The sequence below is a fragment of the Rhamphochromis longiceps genome, linkage group LG10, assembly GCF_057381845.1.
Source record: "Rhamphochromis longiceps isolate RC_006_pf linkage group LG10, R_longiceps_female_GT1.1, whole genome shotgun sequence".
NCBI lineage: Eukaryota > Metazoa > Chordata > Actinopteri > Cichliformes > Cichlidae > Rhamphochromis > Rhamphochromis longiceps.
In genome coordinates this window covers 12030520-12053637 of record NC_140566.1, presented here as the reverse complement: position 1 = coordinate 12053637, position 23118 = coordinate 12030520, and the positions used below count along the sequence as shown (strand labels likewise).

The 23118-nt window shown below is 40.2% G+C and overlaps 1 protein-coding gene across 1 annotated transcript in view; it reads right to left on the bottom strand.

Moving 5' to 3' along the window:
* The window catches only part of gabra3 (gamma-aminobutyric acid type A receptor subunit alpha3), a 118645-nt gene that overhangs the window by 33682 nt on the left and 61845 nt on the right, over positions 1 to 23118 (bottom strand). Inside the window, exons 3-4 of the mRNA XM_085420181.1 lie at positions 20044 to 20165; positions 14483 to 14550 (exon numbers count right to left, since the gene is read on the bottom strand). Of these exons, the coding sequence (XP_085276307.1) occupies positions 14483 to 14550; positions 20044 to 20165 (190 nt within the window). The remainder of the gene's footprint in view (positions 1 to 14482; positions 14551 to 20043; positions 20166 to 23118) is intronic.

The following is a 23118-nucleotide window of genomic DNA, read 5'->3' as shown; positions in this document are numbered from 1 at the left end:
GTGCCAGCTGCATGTTTGTAACCCATGATATGAATCTCTTGTTCCACTAAATCCCACAGGTACTACTGGATATAAATCTGATGGTCATTTAAGTAAAATAAACTTAATATCGCGTTGAAGAAACCAATCTAAGGTGATCTGAGCTTTGTCATATGGTGGGTTATCCTGCTGGGATAATGCGCCTTTGTCAATGTGGTTATAAAGGAACGGACAACACCAATACTCAAATGATGCTGATTTGGTACTAAACACCCAAAAGGTGGCAGGAAAATGTTCCACACAACATTACATCACCGACAGCCTGAATCATTGATACAAGGCAAGATGGATCCATGCTTTCTTGCTGTTTATACCAAATTCTAACTGAATGTCACAAGACTCAGACTCATCAGAAAAAATCAGGACTCGTCATGCTTTTCAAATCTTCTATTGCCCAATTTTGGTGAGACTCGCAAATATAGTTTCCTGTTCTTAGTATACACAAGTGGCAACTGGTGTGGTCTTCTGTTGCTGTAACATATTAGCTTCTGCATACCTTGGTTGTAAAGACTAGTTATTTGAGTTAATTTTGCCTCCATATCAGCTAAAAAACCATTTTCCTCTGACCTCTCGAATTAGCAAGGTGTTTTTGCACAGAGAACTGACACTTAATGGATATTTTCTCTTTTTCAGACCATTTTCTGTAAACCCTATAGACAGTATATGTGGGAAAATTGTAGCACATCATCAGTTTCTGAAATTTTTAGTTTAGCCCATATGGCACCAACGACCATGTCACATTCAAAGTCACTTAAATACTGTTTCCTCCCCATTCAGATGTTTGGTTTGAACTTCCAAAAGTCATCTTGACCATGATTACATGCCTAAATGCACTCTTACTGCCATGTGAATGGCTAATTATATTTGCATTAAAGAGAAGTTGGACAGGTGGACCCAAAAAAGTGGCCAGTGAGTGTATTTTATGAAAGGATTCAGTCACAGTTACAAAGTCACAAATTATCTTTCAAGCCCTTAGTTGTTTCGAGAAGCAGCAATTTTCAGCTACGGAGCTTTGATGAAGCCTCTGTACCCTCGCTGCTCACCAAAGATAGCAACGAGCTGGGATGGACAGATAGATTAGACTGACATTTTTCTCACATGTTGTGAAAGGACCACAATGTGGCTAAACGGCGAGAAAATCTGGACTTTGATCTGATAAACACAGCGATGACTCCAAATAAATGCTAATAATGACTTTTGAGTTAGATGTGTAAGTACAAACAGTTTCCATTTGATTTTTTTCTCACTATATCATCAACAGATTTATCACCAGCTGCAGATGTTTGATAATAAATGTCCTCTTTTAATGGGCTTAGATGTAAATTAAATTCCTCCTAAACTGCCTGACTGCACCCCTCTAAGACCATAAAAAAATGAAATTTCATGAAGTGAAAGCTTCAAAGGGCACAGCTGGGGTTACAGTGGGGCAAAAAGTATTTAGTCAGCCACCGATTGTGCAAGTTCCCCCACCTAAAATGATGACAGAGGTCAGTAATTTGCACCAGAGGTACACTTCAACTGTGAGAGACAGAATGTGAAAAAAAATCAATGAATCCACATGGTAGGATTTGTAAAGAATTTATTCGTAAATCAGGGTGGAAAATAAGTATTTGGTCACCTCAAACAAGGAAAATCTCTGGCTCTCACAGACCTGTAACGTCTTCTGTAAGAAGCTTTTCTGTCCCCCACTCGTTACCTGTATGAATGGCACCTGTTTGAACTCATCATCTGTATAAAAGACACCTGTCCACAGCCTCAAACAGTCAGACTCCAAACTCCGCCATGGCCAAGACCAAAGAGCTTTCGAAGGACACCAGGAAAAGTATTGTAGACCTGCACCAGACTGGGAAGAGTGAATCTACAATAGGCAAGCAGCTTGGTGTGAAAAAAATCAACTGTGGGAGCAATCATCAGAAAATGGAAGACATACAAGACCACTGATAATCTCCCTCGATCTGGGGCTCCACGCAAGATCTCATCCCGTGGGGTCAAAATGATCATGAGAACGGTGAGCAAAGATCCCAGAACCACACGGGGGGACCTGGTGAATGACCTGCAGAGAGCTGGGACCAAAGTAACAAAGGTCACCATCAGTAACACACTACAACGGCAGGGAATCAAATCCCGCAGTGCCAGACGTGTTCCGCTGCTGAAGCCAGTGCATGTCCAGGCCCGTCTGAAGTTTGCCAGAGAGCACATGGATGATACAGCAGAGGATTGGGAGAATGTCATGTGGTCAGATGAAACCAAAGTAGAACTTTTTGGTATAAACTCAACTCGTCGTGTTTGGAGGAAGAAGAATACTGAGTTGCATCCCAAGAACAGCATACCTACTGTGAAGCATGGGGGTGGAAACATCATGCTATGGGGCTGTTTTTCTGCCAAGGGGACAGGACGACTGATCCGTGTTAAGGACAGAATGAATGGGGCCATGTATCGTGAGATTTTGAGCCAAAACCTCCTTCCATCAGTGAGAACTTTGAAGATGAAACGAGGCTGGGTCTTCCAACATGACAATGATCCAAAACACACCGCCCGGGCAACAAAGGAGTGGCTCCGTAAGAAGCATTTGAAAGTCCTGGAGTGGCCTAGCCAGTCTCCAGACCTCAACCCCATAGAAAATCTGTGGCGGGAGTTGAAAGTCCGTGTTGCTCAGCGACAGCCCCAAAACATCACTGCTCTCGAGAAGATCTGCATGGAGGAATGGGCCAAAATACCAGCTACTGTGTGTGCAAACCTGGTAAAGACCTATAGTAAACGTTTGACCTCTGTTATTGCCAACAAAGGTTATGTTACAAAGTATTGAGTTGTATTTTTGTTATTGACCAAATACTTATTTTCCACCCTAATTTACGAATAAATTCTTTACAAATCCTACCATGTGGATTCATGGATTTTTTTTTTCATATTCTGTCTCTCACAGTTGAAGTGTACCTCTGGTGCAAATTACTGACCTCTGTCATCATTTTAGGTGGGGGAGCTTGCACAATCGGTGGCTGACTAAATACTTTTTTGCCCCACTGTATGTCTGTTTCACCATCTTGTGAGAAGGTTTACTGGGGAAATCAGATAAGGTTTCATTTTATTTGTTGCGTATAAAGAGCACAGTGCATTATGGGAACAACTCTTAATAAAATCGAACATATTTGTGTTCATGTTTTTTCTGCCTTGGGTACTGCAGAACCAAATGAACTAAAATGAATTAGGTAAAACCAAATCTCTGCCACTCTCTCACATGCCACAACTAAATGGGTCTCTAATGTTTTCAAGTTGGGTTTAATGGCTGAGAAATTTCAGTAGATACTGAAGGGCTCGCCACTGCAGTAAAAAAAATAATTCACATTAGTGAATTATGGAATGAAAGGAAATTAGGAAAATATGAACAGTTGTTGAGGTAGGATGTACACGAGACTGGGCTAAATGAGTCTAGATGTTAAAAAACGAGATCGAGTGTCTGGATCTCTGGTAATGGCAGGAAGGTTGTGTCTAATATCTGATAGAATATTAATGCAGCCTTTTATCATAAATTAATGAGTTCATTAAATTCTAAACATTTAATTATTACATCCTCTTGTAATAATGTCACTATGGCTTTGTTTTAAATTGTTTCTTTTCTTTTCTTTTTTTCGTTTCAATGAGTTCTTTTTATCAAATCAGTTTTTAGCCAAGCAACCTGAACAAGCCGTTTATGCCAGGGAATTTCCACTCGGTAACCCATGCTACTGTTATTCGTGACTACAACTGGAGACATTTTTTCTTTAGATTAGCAGACTGGTTTGACAGGTTTGATTTAGTGCCTCTGACAAGATAGCATATTGTGCACAAGCGCCGTTTCCCCAATTTACTGTGCAGAAATGCTATGCGTGGTACACAATATGTCATCATGTCTTGTTTTTGACAGTGCACAGCAGCCCAGAGATAAGATACTGGTTCGCTGGTGTGGTAATGATACAGAATTAACACAGCTTTTGGGCCCAGTTCTTCTCTTCTGTGGGCATCGTGTCGATCAGTCAGAGGCTTGATTAATAATTACAATTTCGCCTTTCTCTCTCCCCTTGCCAATTATTCTGTCTCACTTGGATTCTTGTTTGCTGTTCACCTTTCCCTGCTGAGAGTAGAACCTGCGTGAGACTTGCATTGAGTTGTGAATCCCATACCAACTCCAATTATTGTCAGAGCTCACAAGCTTCTGCAGCTCTGAGCCGTAAACATGTTTTAGCACTTCACTGCATCACACTTCAAATAGGAACATTTTGTTCCACGAATATAAAGTCAAGTATGTAGCAGTAATCACATAAAAGCAATATGGAAATGGGACTCATTAGCAAATTATGACTGTTTGGAGCTGCATGCAGTGATGCAAACATGAATGAATTACATTTAGAAAGGAAATTTTGGTTTATCCATCATCACTACTACAAAAATAGAATAAATCCATCCATGCATGTTAAAAAAATGCATACGTAGTGTCCCCTGACAGTGTTTTTACAGTCCGCAGTAGAAAATGCAAGAGAGATTTATGAGAGATCAGGGTTTCCATCTTGTGTCCAATGGAAATCACGTGATTTAGATGGAACATATTCAATTCAATTTATATATCACCAAATCACAACAACAGTTGCCTTGAAGTGCTTTATATTGTAAGACCCTACAATATCAGAGGAAAATCCCAACAACCAGACATCTGTCCCTCTGAGCAAGCACTTGGCAACAGTGGGAAGGAAAAACTCCTTTTTAAAAGGAAGAAACCTCCGGCAGAACCCAGCTCAGGGAGGGGCAGCCAGAACAAAGGACACACTAGAGCTGGGCTATATGGCCTAAAATTCATATCGCGATATAATTTGAAGCATATATATCACGATATATTCTTTTCTTCTGTATAACGTATTTTCTACACTATAAGGCACACTTAAAATCCTTTAATTTTCTCAAAAATCGAGAGTGTGCCTTATGTATGAATTCTGGTTGTGCTTACTGACCTTGAACCGATTTGGGCGTGCAGAAATCTGTTAAAAAATGTTTTAGTACAACTTTGGTAAGCCGCACTGCTTGATGGATTGTCAGAGCATTACGGCTGCCGTAGTGAGGAGCTTCGCGGAGTAATCTGGGTCCAAAACTCCGTCCATTTCAGGTCCCAAAGTCAAACGAACACTGAGAGTTAAAAAACGGTCTAAATGCTTTCATCTTTAATTAAATCATCAGCGTTGCTGCTTTGTCGGGTGTGACAATTAAGTTTTAGAAGTTACAGGAAGTTAGCTCGCTAGTTTACACCTAAACATTTCATACCATGTTCTGAACGAGAGATTTTTTGAAAATAATTAAAACGTACAGCTCTGCTACCACTTCCAACATAAATGAAGACAGAAAACTAAACAGCAGTGGCGTTTGCAGGGTTACTGAAGTTGGACTACCTGGTATATAATGTTGTGCTACATGATTGCTAGCGACACAGCTATGTTAGCATAACTTTAGCACAGTGAAGCTGGAGGATGAACGCCAACTTTTTTTCCACTCAATAAAAGTTAACGTGAGGGATTCTGGTGGTCAGGGACAAATGCAATCGCATAGCAGGATGCTATACACGGGCCAAACTTCAGTCAGGAGAACAACTGAGATTATTCATCCACAATACGAGGTTAGTTATTGATATACTGCAACAATATGGGAATAGAACAGCTGCGAGAGAATTCAACATTAATGAATCAATGTTACGGAAGTGGAGGAAGCGCAGTTTTTGGCTTTCCCCTTATTTCAAGAGTGATTAATCTCTTTGCTATGACTGTCACCCGCCATAATTTGCAGATGATAATGGTTGTAACCGCTGCGATGCTTTCGACCAAAACAGGCACAGCTTGATGACATCATCAACATGCGCTATCGCGATAGAGCGATATAGTCAAAATCTCTATCGTTGGCCAAATTTAGATATACGATTTATATCGTTTCTATTATATATCGTTTCTATCGCCCACCCCCAGGACACACTATGGAATATATGTAAACTGATGTGTGGCATATGTATAAAAACTGAATACCATTATAGTAGATCTGCTATATTAGATTTATAGTGGCTCTGCTGTACTACTTTAACATGGATGTTTTTTTTATCCTTGAACTTCCCTTGAGTTCTAGTCTGTATTTATCTTACACTGCCCTTTGGTGCAGTCCCTTAATTCATCCTGTTTGAAAGAAGCTGATTAGCTTTCCTCTATTTAACCCTCAAGCAACCAAGCACTTAAATGTAAATCTATATGAACACATTTACATTTAATTACAGAATCTAATGCTACTTGTTGTAATACTAATAATATTTCATTTTTAAAACCTGAGGTATGTTTGAATCAGTAATGCATTGCAGTATTCTGGTATTTTAAATGACCAGAATACAGTTTTCTCATCCTTTATAAGTGCAAACAAAGATTTTTTTCTGCAGATTTAACCTATTTTGTGCAGAAACATTCAAAATATTTAGATTACTGAAATATCTAGAAATATGGAATAACTGCCTACAAGCTCGAGTAAGGTTTCACTGGTCAAGTTCACATCTTGCGTGTATTTATGTTTTAAAAATCAATTGCATAAAGTATGACTTGTTTGTGGCTTTGCTCTGGGCTGCGTTGGTGAAGCGTTGCTCTGGTTCCATAGGCAGATTCTGTGTCAGAATGGTTGGACATCTCAGGGATACTACCTTCACTATCCGGTGCCAACTCATCTCCGTCCTTGAGCTGTGTTCACTGTCACTTTGGGCACTTTCAGCACTTTGGGAAAGTATCCAGTAAATTTTGATACTCTGGGTCTGTCTGAATGTATGAGAACAGGACATTTAGAGCTATCTGAAGCCTGTGCTACCGGCTCACTACAATTTCAAACAATACAATGAGCTCCTTATAACTTTTCCAGTATTTAACATTAGATTTCCCTTAAAAAAAAGAGAAGATGGCTGCAGCTGCAAGACTCAAAAGCATAGAAGCCATACAACAGTTTTGCTTGTAATCAAAAAAACGCAAGCCGCCACTGCCATTTACTTGCTAAGGGATTAGGATTAGGGATGGGAATCATGGGGTTTCAAGTTAGTAGTTCAATTCCTTGGAATTGGTAGTCTGCTAGCCTATCGATCCTGCTTATCTGTTCCACTTTCACTTGCGCTACAATCAACTGATTTCAGTTTGTGTGCTGAAGGACGACTATAGAGTTGCAGTCTACAGCGTGAACATGGACATTACTTTTATTTTTACTGGACAAAAAAACAAGAGTGTTATGGTGCAAAGTGCATCGGGGACAATTGCACTATGCGGCTAACACAACTTTGGCTCTTTGCAAGCATCTGCACAGACATCATGCTAACGCTAAGCTAGCCAAGAACCCAAAGCAACGTTAGCTGAGCCAACCCCCGCCCAGCAGGCAGACCCTAAACCTCAACAGGTATCAAACTGATAAGCAGTCAGACTCCAGCCTGTGTTTCTACCTATTCATGTTTCTAAGGTGAATCGCTGTGGCGATCACTTTATAGTCTCTTTGTACTGGTTTTTGTCTTTGCTTTGTGTTCATACCTAAATACGAGGAGAGAGATCATATGTGTAGCCTCATTCAGATAATGATTTGTCTCGGTGTATAGATCTGTAGCCACATGAGACTGTTTTGGGTCATTTTATAGAGAAAACTTTATTCTGGGAGTATTGCTTTAAAGAGTTCTGTTCTGTGGCATATTTGTAATACATTACTTTTTTTGAGTAATGACTCTAATGCTGATCACAACAAAAAGGTGAAATACCTCCAACATTCACAAAGATTTGACCACACAGCATGCTGTCAAGTTGCACCAATGTAATGTCTTGGATATGCTTCTTAGCGATGGTGTGTGGTGACATCGAGGCCAACGAAAACCCAGTGAGAACCGATAAGCAATTGAATGAATAAGTGATATCGATAATGGAACTGGAATAGCTAAATTCTTATCACTTCCCATCCCCATGAAGGATGCTACAGCCTTCTTACTTCTGGCTGCTATTAGAAGAAAAATATAGGCTTTTAGGTTGCAAAAAAGTCTTCCTGTTCTGCTTTCAAGTTGTTCCTGTCCGACACATGAATCATGCCGCGACACTGGGGAATACAATGACCTGTACAGTGAGTGGAAAAAAGCTCTATTTTCAGAGTAAAGTTTTTTTTTTTCACTTTTTTTTTTATAAAAGGTGGTGGTGATGACCAATTTAAATTTGGTTTATTCTCTAAAAATGGCATAACTGGGTTAGCAAGTCCTTGAATAAGGACAACATGATTGATACAGATTCCAGGAGTTAACCTTCAAATTTTAGCAGCACAAAGATTCATCTGTTCTCTCCAGAATTTTAACTTGTAGGGGGTTTGTTTTTGGAGCACATTTTTTCTGAATTGTAAACATACAAATATAGGCTGTCATTTTTTCACATAACCCAGTAATTTTTATCCCCAGAAAATTTTGCAGCCCTGGTGAGATCGGGCCATCACTGCCGTCTTTGTCAAACCGAGCCTCAGCACAGTGCATGTGACAGCCTAAATCGCTTCCCATTTCATCAGCAAAGGCCTGTCAAATCCCACCATGAAACAGGTACATGTGCTGTGACACAGCATGCATGTGGATACGACGTGACTCCATTGACTTACCGAAAGGGCAGGAGAAAGACACATACGAAAGACAGAAAAAAATCCACCAGATCGAGTGAGAAAGGGGGAGCTCGGGATAGAGAAACACACCAACCTACTTACTAGAGATCAGCATCAAGATCGTAACCTACATTCTGTGTCTTAGTGTGACAAAGTGCAGAAATCTTCTCTTAGTCAGACACAACTGTACAAAGTGCCCTGCTACTGGCCTAATATTTGAATCAAGCACGATGAATACGCAGATGTGAGCGTTCCTCTTCTTCCAGTATGGGACACTAAAGGTAGATGTGGCGGAAAGGGGTACAAGTGACGTCTAAATGTGTGGCCCCAGGGCGAGCAGACATTTCTAGGACACTTGATGTTACGGAGATCGGTAGTTGGATGTATACAGCAGAAGATAAGATTAAGAGGTCATTGAGTGTGCTCTGACTGTGAATTTCTTGTAACAGTTTGGAGAGAAATATCTCTACAAGTATAGTGTTTGTTTTTTCATGATCCCACATCAACCTATTGCCTGATCTGATTTCATGAGACTTTGTTTGGTGATATTGTTCTTCTTGAAATTGTTTGTTTCCCCTTATACACATAAGAATGAGGTCTAGTATGAGAACGCTTTTTTTTAGGAGACAGCGTTGCACGATAAGATACTTTAATGGCTAATTCAAAAGATATCTTATGCTCCTATAGAGCTGGTTTGCCTTTTTGTTTCAGTGACTCTGCAGCTGCCTCAAAGTAATCAGTTAAACTGCGGTTAGCTGTAGACAAAACAAAACTCTCTTGTGTGAACACATCAAGGGAATACCTCAAAAAGCTTCTCTCCACCTCTGAAATACCTCCAAGATTAGCCGTTTCCTCTTTTTTAACTGACCTAGAAAAATGGTTCAGGCTTTTGCTTCCCCAGTACTGTTTACTGCAATGCCCTACTCAGAGGCTGTCCTGCTCCACGCTCATTCAGCTTGTTAGCCTGAAAACTCATCATCCAGAAAACACGATCCCGCGACCTCAACCTACTCTAGAGATGCCACCGTCGGCTCTGACGAGTGTCTTCAAAGCTCAAATATACAACCATAAAATAACCCACCCTATAGGATTATATATAAGACAGCACTAATTTTCTAAATTTGAAAGAAAAACTACGCCAACTTCACTTGTCCTAGAAGTCACCCGTCGATGTGGAGACAGGCACCAATTTCAGACAACTCCTTATTAAAATGCACAATGGGGATTTTAACCCAGCCTACTATCCACATATTTTCCTTGTACAGCAGTTGCTCTTGTCTTGTGTTATTTCTTCCTCTGCTTAAAGGAACCGAAAAAGCTCAGAGTGCTGATCTATGACCAACATTTTATTCATGCAATGCTACACAATACCTTTGAAGACAGAATTTAGTAGATAGTGTAGGAGGAGATTACTGGAGTATAAAAAAAAAGAGATGTTAATCTCCATAAAGTTGCTATCTGAACTGGACCCTTGCAATGTATGCACAACAATGCAAACACAACACTTTAAGCAGTTCACTGGTACAGACAAGCTGTGAGCAAGCGAGAGGAACAAAAAGAGCGTCGGCACTACATATGCAAAAGATGTCCTATAAACACATTTGCAATGCAGATATTCAGACACTTGACTTTCGACGTCAGTTCCATTGTGGGATGCCTTTTGACGGCTTAAGCCTGATCATCTTTTCAGACTAGGCTGTGGAAAATCTTGAAAGGAAGTACTTGGAGCCGTTATGCAGCTTTCATGGAGCAAGAAAACCCAGTGTAGCCTGGGGCCAAGATGAGTCCTTCTTGGGTAATGACCTAAAACTGACAAGACAATGAAGAAATTAAAATAATAATAATAATATGTTGATGCTGTGTTTCCCACGCTGCTACTCCACATACACTGACAGCAAGACAAAGGTGCCAGCGTGTGTGAACCAGCACTGACCTAGCTAACTGCAGCTCTGACCAAAGCATTACCACAAGTGGGCTTCTGTGTCCCGTGGTGTTTTCTGTTGATTCATGCACCTGCCAAGTGGAGCATGTGAAGAGAATAAAAGACTGGGTCTAGAACTGAGCTCTGAGAGACCCCAAAGGTGACATGTCCTGAAAAAGAGAAAGCACTGTCTTCTGTACTAATGCAACAGAGCCCTTCTCTCAAAGCAGGGAAACTGCTGTCTTTCTCATATTAATAATCATACTCAGCAAGTGTCACATGCAAACATCAAATGAGTAATCACTTTTTTTAGGCTAGTTGTAGGAGGGACATTGATATGTCATTAACTTTTAGTTGACATGGCACAGTTGTTAGCATACGGGTACTTATTCACATATAAAAATTTCCTCTTATTTTGTTTTATTTGTGTCCATATAGTGAACATTGATCCCAGGAAACTCTTCTAGCACTTTATTTGGTGTCTGCCAACACATGAGCCAAGTGTCTCCTTTATTGCTTAATGCTATGTTCACGAGCTAGTTACTGCCTGCCACTGGATTTGGAGCAGGCTGCGTACAGCGGGACAGATGTGTTCTGTGGCAGCTGGAATGTGGCATGTGTGAAAAGGTGGCTGTGAGTGCAGGTGTATCAAAAGGCCTGCGATATGTTGAGAAAAAAAATGCAAAGAACGAGTCCCATATGGAAATGCAGTATTTTACATGTGAATTTGATGATCATTGAAAAGTTATGGGCCTAGAGTTTTTGTTTGAAAGATACAGAGTTGTCAGCAGATCTGCACTTTATGAATGTTCACTTTTGCTCTGTGGTTAATAAACAAGAGTTTGCAGATGAGTCTTCCATGCAAACTAAAGACAACTGTGGCAAACTGCTAGCAACCAAGGAAACGGCAAGGAGGTTTTTGGTGCAAAACCCTCTGTCACTCGGCAACCTTCAGCAACAACTCATCAATTGGCCAGGGAATGCACATTTTTCCCTAGCGATCGGTTGTTGACAGGGGGCACCTGAATGGTCTCAGTGAAACTGAGGGTATTAGCGATCGATATCACAATGTCTGCCTGCAATCTCCAGCAACTGGCAGGGGAATATTCCTGTAACAGTTGGTGGTTGCCAGGCTGTCGCCTCTGATCTCTAAGCCCGTGTGACTGGAGCCATGGATAACCAAGTCAGTATGTTAACAAAGAGCCTCAAGCTTTTCCAAGACGTTTAGAGAAGATTTATCAAGATTTTGATGTGAGAGTGTTCCTTCTTTACAACAGTTTGTCAGCATGTTCATGTACTGAAATGATGCCAGCACTGTTTGCAAAATACAAAAGACACAGCTGTTGTATCAGCCTTACATGACAGTCACATAGCTCATAGAGCACATACTTATGGATATGCTTATTTAGATCGACATAGAAATAGCTCATGAAATGAACTGTGCTTGATCAGAAGCTACACTATCATTTCATCTGTCAAATAAGCAGTGTGTTCACACTGTAGCTCACATTATGTTGAAATAAATGTTGAAAGACCGCTGTTTGAACATCCAATCAATATGCTGAATATTTATATATTGCGGGGCAGCACGGTGGTTAGCACTGTTGCGGTACAGCAACAGCAAGAAGGACCTGAATTCAATTCCACCATCAGGCCGGGGTCTTTCTGTGTGGAGTTTGCATGTTCTCCCCGTGTTTGTGTGGATTCCCTCTGGGTACTCCGGCTTCCTCCCACCATCCAAAGACATGCAGCTTATGGGGATAGGTTAATTGATTAATCCAAAATTGCCCATAGGTGTGAATGTGAGTGCGAATGGTTGTCTGTCTCTATGTGTTCGCCCTGCAACAGACTGGCGACCTGTCCAGGGTGTACCCCACGTCTCGCCCTATGACAGCTGGGATAGGCTCCAGCGCCCCCCGCAACCCTGAAAAGGATAAGCGAATGGGTGAATGGATTTATATATTGCCCTTGTTATGTATCCATGTATATTGTCATTTTGTTGCTTAAAAGAGAACAAATCAAGCAAACAAACAAAAAATTACAGCAAAAAGAACAACTGGACCGACCCCTGGATGTGGAAAGGTGTTTTTTCATCATTAGACCACAACCTTTTTTTGACTAGTGACACATCACTATGCCGGCACTATACAGTATATAAATGGGTAAGTGCATTATACACAAATAATTTGTAGTCTTTTCAGGTATCAAATTTGGGATTAGAAGTCATTTAACTACCATGATTACTACAGTGGCAACCCTATTTTAAACACTAATATAATGAAATTATTTATTACAGTTACAATAATTTCTAATTATTAAAAGTCAGGATTATCGCTCAGTCACAGTAGAATAAGAACAGGATGGCAATTTTCTCGTGACTACCAAAAGCCAGTGCCTGCCCAGTTATTGCATTACATTTTCGCATTTGACAATCAAAAGTAAGTAGCTGAAACAACCACAGTTGACTGCAGAGTTACTGAACAGGTAGCAACTGGTCTCCAAACAGTTGAGTCCCGACTCTGGAAACATTTGCAAATAACTGTTGTCTAATTTATAAATGTGGACAGATTTCCAACACATCTGAATCAATCTCAGACCCCATTCAACTGATAGAGAGATAGATTTATTGTTGATTATCGCCATCCTGAGACACCAAAGTTGCTTGAAAGAAAGCGAATGACTGCAAGTGGTTGCAGGCCTGGTCTTTGAATCTAAAGTATTGAGATTGCAAGCTGACTGCACATGATCGCAATAACTTTGGATTGATTTGGGCCATTAGAAACGTGTGTGTTGACTCAGGGATTGCATAGCATAGGAAAATAAAGAAGCCACCAACCACGTAGACTAATATCAATTCTGACTTGCATGGCGGTACCTCTTTTGTCGTGGGTTGGCTGGTCTCCTCCTCTATTTGTTCTTTTTTCTTTTCACTAATTAATTAATTTTCTGATTCTTCCAACAAATCTCTTCTTTTGTGTACTAATACTGACATTTAATTACTTCATCTCATTTAATTATATTTCATTTACTTATCTAATTATATACAGATATACACCCACTCATTTTATTTGTGTCTTTGTTACCCGGCACACTTAACCATGACAGCATGAATATTTATGTGTCTCTGTACTCTACAGTTGAGTTAGTTAACATAAAGAACATCTGTCATATACCATTAAGGAAGTAAAGCCGTTCACCTTTAACATCCTCTGTAACCGTCTTCACACAAGTTTATGACATCCTCAGGAGATCCTCATCGACTCGCGTTCGAGTCTGACAGTGTGAACACAAGCTGCTGTAGAGGAGCTACGCTTAGAGCCCCAGAACAGAGTGAAGCAGAGCTCCAGTGAGACCGAAACACTCAAAGTTTGGCAAAAACGCACTAATCTTGCTATGTCATGCAGGCTGTCAAGCCAGCTCTGTGCTCAGCCTCGGAAACAAACCCAGAGCTCAAGGTGGTCAATTAGAGCTGCATGATCAAATATGTCAAATGCTGTACAGGGTCTCATGACAACGCATAAAAATTCTCAGGCAATTGCTGCTTAAAGAGGGTCATCTGAGGCTTTTAAAGGCTGTGTTTTACAGGGAGACCACTTTGACAAGGAAAAGCACCATCCGAAAGTTGTCTGCTAGTATATAACATAAATATATGTACACAAAACCATTACTACTACTACTACTAATAATAATAAAAAATGCATGAATAGCTAAGACCAACAAATCCAACATCCTCTACAAGGACCTTGAAGCAAAGATGCTTACACAATCCAAATGCCACACTAAGCACCTCTGCCAAACAGTAACAGGTAAAGGGATGAAAGCCTTCTTAGGTTTGATGATTCTGATCAGAGTGAGGAGGAAGCTGAGGAAACTGATACTCACCATGTCTGTGTCTGAAACGGGTCCAAAACTCGTGACATAGATGTTTGTCCTCACTTCTGTTACGCTCTCTGAGGAAAAGAGACAACGAGGACCAGAACACATTACGGTCATTACTCAGTCTGTACACAAAAAAAGCATTGCTGGAGCTCTGTCTTTGTTAAGCTGATTGTTTGTGTGCATGACAGTGAAGTTTGCTGGTTGGATTTTAACTAAGCTACCTTAGAAAAAGCCTAGAGTATTAAACGGTTAGAGAAACATCTCAATTTGAAGGAAAAAAAATAAAACAAATGCAGAAGACTTATGCATGCTCAGGGAGGAATTTGTGTCCTCCTGGACGGCTTAATACCTGGATTCAAACTGTCTTTATGGATCATTTCATCAAATCCGTGTTCTTGTAGCACAGGCTGCTGGTTTAAGAACATAATGCTACACCAATAATATAAGACATTTTCTAAAATACACACAGCACTGGCTATAACAGTCCTAAGGATTTGGCCCAGGAGGAGTTGTTTGTTTTTTTTCCTTCTTCCTTGACCTCAATTCGGAGGCAAAATGTTGCTGCGAGCAGCTTCACAGATGCTTCTGAAAGTTATCCATTCAGTAAAACTACCATTTGTTTGGCTCAAGCTCGTTTTTGACCACTGAGGCATAAAATTTGCTTTGGGCCACGCCCAAGTCTGTATCTTCAGAGATGAGATTCCCTTTTGACCCAAAATGATTTTAGTCAGCCTTAAAGGACTACTGGCTCAGGAATAATATGCAGCAGCTTAACATTAAGCATTTTTTAACTCAGATAATGTACACATGTTTTGCAGTTACACACACATACAAACACTGAGTCTGATTCTGTCATAACTCTATAAGACTTTCTACTGTGTCTATTCTTAAGGAAGATGTATTTCTTCAGTTTTAATGACATGCATCCTTGCATGTTATGTAACAATAAAAGCCCCATAATTGCTTTTCTGTCATAATGATTTATAGATGATTCCTGAATTTGCAACACCGATCACACTGATCATTATACGGCATGCTAGTGCAGACCTTTAATTGTGATATGAAATATGCGATGTGGAAGGATTGTTTCCAAACACGTCACTAATGATTTTAACATCGCATTAAGTAGGGCATGAGATGAAAGTCATGACAGATCAAAATTTGCCCTCTTCAGTGTGGGCTGAATCAGCTCCTCTGGGGTAACCGTGTAAAGCAGGCTCTTGGGCCGCTGGCGAGACAAATAGCTGCTCCCGGTGGTGCAACGACTAGAGAGTGATGAGGCTTTTCTCCAAAAGTGAATGGATCCTCGCTCTAACTGTGTCCCAGATCTAAATGGCCACCCACAGGTGAGGTCTTTAATCCTTTAGCAAAGACCCCCCCCTTTCCATCCCAAGGGAGGAGATCCACTTCCACATTAATCATTTCTGTGACTCAAATAGCTCTCACAAATACACGATTATCACAACACCAAGTCAGCAGTTTGCATGGAAGACATAGGCAGGGGAACAGAATGATTTGCCCTGTTTCTGTTTACAACAAAGCACTGGAGCATAGGGCAGAGCTAATAGATGCTGCTGAAAATAAAATGAAATGGCATTTTTCCAGTTTCTGCCCAGTCTGCTTGTCTGAGATGGTCCCACATGACTGTTTTTTCAGAAGGCATGGGGTGGCCAGCAGGAGGAAGATTGGTGCTTTTCTTCTTGTGCAGGCAGCAGCTTTAGACATTAAAGCGTCCCTGCTATACAAAAGCGTGGCGCCTGGTCTGTGTGAAGGGCAGATGCTCCTAATCTAATCTGCAGATTTAAACCTGTGTCAAATAGTTTTACAATATTTTACATTTAAAATACATTTTAAAATATATCATAAAATGTTAAATTTATAATTTATATATTTTATACATTCCTGTCATATTTTTGATGAATAAAGAAATAAGAGGATAATAAATGTCACCACCTTCCTGTCTATTAAATATCAAAGAGGATTTCAAATATGAAAAATTCAAACAGGTCCCCATTCTGTGCCTTCATAAAAAGTAATAAAGCTATGATACACCAGTGCATAAAGCAACTTTAGAAATATGTACAGCTATGGCACCCTACTTACATACAAATAACTGACATATTTTAACCAATCAGAATCATTTCAGCTTCAGTCCTACTATTTGCTTTGCTTAGTGACAATTTTCCTAAAGAACTGTGAGTAAAGAGGTGTTGATAGAATTGTGCTTTAACCTATAGGCAGTCACTTCTGTACAGAGAGACACCTGATCATCTGTTTTGCCTTTGGAGATGGGAATATAACACGAACAACCTATGTTTGGTTCCTTTTCCTGGTTACTGCCACAGAGCCCGAGTCATCCAGCATGGTAGGCCTGTTGCCCAGTAGGTATGCTCATGGCATGTGAATCAAGCAGTAGAGCAGAATTGGACATTCCAGCTGACTGGCTGAGAAATGGTAAAGCACGTTTGAGCATGTGGGCTTGCTGTTGTCCTTTAGGGCACGGATATTTGGATGAAATGGCATCAATTAGTGGGATTTCCACTGACGTGTGTGCTTATTTGCCATTTGGGCATGATTGAACAAAGATGTTCACCCAAGGGAACGCACTTTTCCACAAGAGTGATGTAAAAAAAAAAAATGCTCCGTATTGTCCACTAGCAGTGCATAGTGTCAGTTTGGTTTCATGAAGCCAAAAACCTTCAGTTGAGAAGAAAATTGAAGTTTCAGCTACACTAGTCTAATATCTGATATTTACACCACAAAGAAAATGTCAGTAGTTTGTTTGAATATATACATTTAGAAAAGAGCAACATGAAAATTGCATAAGGATATATAAAATAACCTGCACCCTGTGCATGTTGGGCCAATGGCACCTGTAAGTATGTGTGCTGATGAACAGGAGTGTGCTACAGGCTTAGAAGTTTATAACCTTCATAAATATGTGTCAGGCACTGCTGCAGCAACTGCTTACTGTGTTGATAAGGGGCCAAATTAGCCTTCCGACCTCACCTAACTCACTTCCTCAAGCACCAGTTTGAGATGTAGAACATGACACATATCAGTTATGTAACAGTTTTTTTTTAAAGAAAAAAATATATCAATTCTATTTATAAATAAATGTGTCTCCTATACATCTGGACTGAACCACAGTGTTCAGTTGGATCAATAAGTGCCTCAGTGAAGCATAGAAATGCTGCTCCTTAGACCTGCTCTTTTGACTAAACATAGTCAAAAGACATACAGTGGGGCAAAAAAGTATTTAGTCAGCCACCGATTGTGCAAGTTCCCCCACCTAAAATGATGACAGAGGTCAGTAATTTGCACCAGAGGTACACTTCAACTGTGAGAGACAGAATGTGAAAAAAAAATCCATGAATTCACATGGTAGGATTTGTAAAGAATTTATTCGTAAATCAGGGTGGAAAATAAGTATTTGGTCACCTCAAACAAGGAAAATCTCTGGCTCTCACAGACCTGTAACGTCTTCTGTAAGAAGCTTTTCTGTCCCCCACTCGTTACCTGTATGAATGGCACCTGTTTGAACTCATCATCTGTATAAAAGACACCTGTCCACAGCCTCAAACAGTCAGACTCCAAACTCCGCCATGGCCAAGACCAAAGAGCTTTCGAAGGACACCAGGAAAAGTATTGTAGACCTGCACCAGACTGGGAAGAGTGAATCTACAATAGGCAAGCAGCTTGGTGTGAAAAAAATCAACTGTGGGAGCAATCATCAGAAAATGGAAGACATACAAGACCACTGATAATCTCCCTCGATGTGGGGCTCCACGCAAGATCTCATCCCGTGGGGTCAAAATGATCATGAGAACGGTGAGCAAAGATCCCAGAACCACACGGGGGGACCTGAATGACCTGCAGAGAGCTGGGACCAAAGTAACAAAGGTCACCATCAGTAACACACTACAACGGCAGGGAATCAAATCCCGCAGTGCCAGACGTGTTCCGCTGCTGAAGCCAGTGCATGTCCAGGCCCGTCTGAAGTTTGCCAGAGAGCACATGGATGATACAGCAGAGGATTGGGAGAATGTCATGTGGTCAGATGAAACCAAAGTAGAACTTTTTGGTATAAACTCAACTCGTCGTGTTTGGAGGAAGAAGAATACTGAGTTGCATCCCAAGAACAGCATACCTACTGTGAAGCATGGGGGTGGAAACATCATGCTATGGGGCTGTTTTTCTGCCAAGGGGACAGGACGACTGATCCGTGTTAAGGACAGAATGAATGGGGCCATGTATCGTGAGATTTTGAGCCAAAACCTCCTTCCATCAGTGAGAACTTTGAAGATGAAACGAGGCTGGGTCTTCCAACATGACAATGATCCAAAACACACCGCCCGGGCAACAAAGGAGTGGCTCCGTAAGAAGCATTTGAAAGTCCTGGAGTGGCCTAGCCAGTCTCCAGACCTCAACCCCATAGAAAATCTGTGGCGGGAGTTGAAAGTCCGTGTTGCTCGGCGACAGCCCCAAAACATCACTGCTCTCGAGAAGATCTGCATGGAGGAATGGGCCAAAATACCAGCTACTGTGTGTGCAAACCTGGTAAAGACCTATAGTAAACGTTTGACCTCTGTTATTGCCAACAAAAGTTATGTTACAAAGTATTGAGTTGTATTTTTGTTATTGACCAAATACTTATTTTCCACCCTGATTTACGAATAAATTCTTTACAAATCCTACCATGTGGATTCATGGATTTTTTTTTCACATTCTGTCTCTCACAGTTGAAGTGTACCTCTGGTGCAAGTTACTGACCTCTGTCATCATTTTAGGTGGGGGAACTTGCACAATCGGTGGCTGACTAAATACTTTTTTGCCCCACTGTAATTAAGATTATTTTTCGCCAACCCTAATAATGGCTAAAGAGCCATAAATATCTGACACCTTGTAACCCATGCATTTAAGTCACAAGTTAAATAGATGGATTCATGCTTCACACACCCCTTGATTACAAAAACGCCAATAATTCAACTTCAACATTTTCTTTAACAGGACTCATATTCTATTACACAACTATGTTAATAAATTTTGCACTATAGCACTTTTTTCCCACTCCCTTAGGAAGATGTAAGTAATTCTATTCTGAAATGAAACAACTCCTGATATTTAAATTAAATGCGACTGTTACGCTTTATTCTACTGTACGCAATGATTCACGCATCAGGACGACAGCTTGAGGTTTACATCAAAGTTCTGTCTTTGCACAGCAAACATCACTCTGCAAAACACGATGATAATTTGCTACTTAAATCCAGAACTTACCCAGCACACCCACTCTATATTAACTAATATTAATGGGAAAAAGCCACAACAGTGAAAGAAAAGTATGAAAATAAGTAAAATGACTTAATCTCACTTAATCTGCAAAAGAAGTTCAACTTAATCAAAAATAATCCATTTCATTAACGCAACAGGAAGGAAATGACATAGGACCTAGTAGATTAATTAATGTATTTAATGATTTTCAGCATTTGGGATTACAGTGTGATTAACATTTTTGTGTATCCATCATCAGTACAGCTGTTTAGGAACTAAGCACTGCTTACCTCCCAACCCGGGACGGAGCCTGTTGTCATATCCATCCAACAGCCTGTCTAAGATTCGGGTGAAAATGGTGATGTTGTCTTTACTGTCATCAGGCAACGGCTCTCTGTGTCCAACTACTGCCCTGCAGGGAAAAACAAGGAAAAGAAAGTGGAGTTCAAGAATAACAAAAGCTGTCAGATTTAGCAAAACCACTGATATGCTGACACTGCGTACAACAGTGTGAAAGCCTGCTGTTTGTTAGTATCTCCCACTGTCTCGACTGGGTGGACTCTCCGTTTTTAGAAAAAGAATACATTTATAGTAATGAGTTGTTTCCCAAAAAGAAAACACTCAGCAGCATTTTGTTAGAGAATTCATCATATGCTATCAACCATTAGTTATTAATTTACACGACCCACAATCCCCAACATAACAATACTGTAGTGAAATGAAAAGGCCACTATATGTGGAACAGTGATGAGTTAATGAGTACCATCTTTAATTAAGTTAAAATCCCCCTGGGAGCTGACCTATAATATAAAAGTAATCCTCGTCAACCACCCCTCCATGCCCACATGCACTCTTCCACATGCAGCCCTTCACACTTCTGTAAGGAAGGAAACGAATCGTGTATATTCCGTGAAAGATCCTCAAAGGAAATCCCAGAAAACTGGGAAACTGTGTTTTCTCTTGACTTTCTGTAGCTTAATGCCTGCTAAAATAACAAGTCAATATAAAGAGTCCACTGGAGCTACAGCATTATCCATTAAAACACTTACTGGGTGAAGGTCACCTCTTTAAATGTATGCAATTGTAATTATTATCAGCTCGGGGAGTTAGGGATCTTAAAAATGGCCTTCCTACACAAAACGCATCATAATTTTGAGGCATCTGGGCAAAGTACTTCAGTTTAGCTAAGTGGCCATTATGAGGGCATGTGTGGGCAATAAAAAATATCAATTAAGCATCAGGGTTCCTTCGTGTTCTAGCGATTATTCCCTCCATAATGTAGTGGCACTCATGTTGTACAATACACCAAGCATAAATGCTTTTAAAGCTTTACAAAATATGATAAAGTGCTGTTTTTATATTAGGCAGGTTGAAATGTGTAAACTCTGCCAGTTATACTTTATTCGGTGTTAAATTAAACATTAAAACCCTCTGGTTTATATAAAGGATACTGTGCTATCAATATTACAGGGAACTTTGTATTTATATTGATTATAAAGGTAATGTAATGCGGCACAGTTAGCACTTCTTTTACAATGTGTTTTTTATTGCTTTTAACTTTCTTTTATGTTCTGCATTAGTAGAGAAACCTTGACTGTTTACTAATCGATTTCCTAACATGTACTGGGGGCTGCGTTAAATTGTTGGCGCCTCACAGGGAAAGCATTTGGGTTGGGTGACTTTTACTGTGAAAAGCTAATGAAGCAAGATGGTTATTGCATAAAATGCATGTATGAAATAACATTTTATTTTATTTTTTGACAGTGGATCAGTTTTAATTATGGACGACAGTAATAGAAGTTTAATGGGGTGAGCTCTTAGATGAAGAGCCGGAGGCGAAAGACGGCACACCTCCACTGTCTGCAAATTACACTTCCAATTATTTGTGATTGACTCTTTGAAACATTGTTTGTTGGACTTCACAGTAAACAGAAACAAGTTGCTCTTGTGTGTTTTAAGTATTTAACTCATCTGAAAACTGCTCATTTTGAAATAAGAACACTGGGGGCCTTCTACCAGTACATTGCATAACTCTCACACAACACTACTGAGAAAAGTACTTGCAGCACTCAGTGATTTGTGTCTTTAATAACATAGCATTCAACATGTGCTGTAAAATCTTCCACTGAGGTCTCATACCATGTCTACAGTTAGGTTCATACTTTGTTTTCTGTTATTTTGAACATCACCAAATGCTGTGTTTCCTCAAGCAGCAAACAGTTGCTGCTTGTTTGTGCTTCTTTCGGCCTCCAGTTTTGTATTTAACAGCAGAAAAGCAAGCTCTTTATTGGACTGAGATCAGGTAACTGACTTGGCCACTGAAGAATTTCTCATTTCTCTGCCTTGAGAAACTCTAGGGTTGTTTTTGCAGATTGCTTTGGGTCAGTATCCATTTACAATGTGAAGTCCTGTCAGTTTTACAGCTTCTGGTTGAAAAGTTCATCTTGGTTTTATCTGTCCAATGAGTTTATTTTTTTCAGAACTTTGAAATGTCTTGTTCGAGAGCTGTTTGAAAACAGTGGTTTCACTTGGGCAGCAAACAGCTTACAGCCAATTGTCCGACTGGTTTTGAGCCTGAGGCTCAAGTAAAAATGGCTCCAATTACTAAACAGTTACTAATTTGTTGTAAACCCTTAAATTAAAGCTGGAAAGTATGCCCTTCAATCACATCTTGGTTGTTTGATTTAAAATTCACTGAGGTTGTGTACAAAAGTTGTGCACCTGGGACTAACTGTATGACCACGACAGGTTCACAGGTTTGGCTGTACCCCCAAGTATTAACAGCACATGCTCAGAAAGTCCCAAGAAAGTCGGAAACTTTCAGAGGGTTCATATCACTTCCCCGGGTGAAAACCTTCCTCAGTTATGAAACTTGTGCTGAAATGCTGCTGGTAATTTTAGCATTCAGGGTGGCAGCAGAGGGACGAGTTGAGACTTCACAATAAAATCAAATAGGGCCCAAAAAAGTTGTCTACCCAGAGGAAAAATGTAAAATGGAAGAAATTGCCTCTGCAGCAATCTCCCTTGATAGACTTGATGATGCCAAGCAGGCGCAAGTACACCGAGTTCACTAAGTGCACGTTTTGTTTGAACAACGACAGTGGTGTTTTTGTGCATTTCTGCTGTAACTGCACAAGATTTAAAAAAATCATTAATCTTCTTCTCGTTTTGTTGACATGACACAACTGGAATTTCTGTTCGTCTTTCCTTTTCATGCCCTCATAAATGGACACTCTTTTCTATGCTGTATATTAGTTATTGTAACAAAATTGACTCTTCTAGTATGACTCATCATTTTACCATTAAAAAAATATTAAAAAAAAAGACAAAATCTGATTACAATGGATTTCTTTTTACAACCGCGT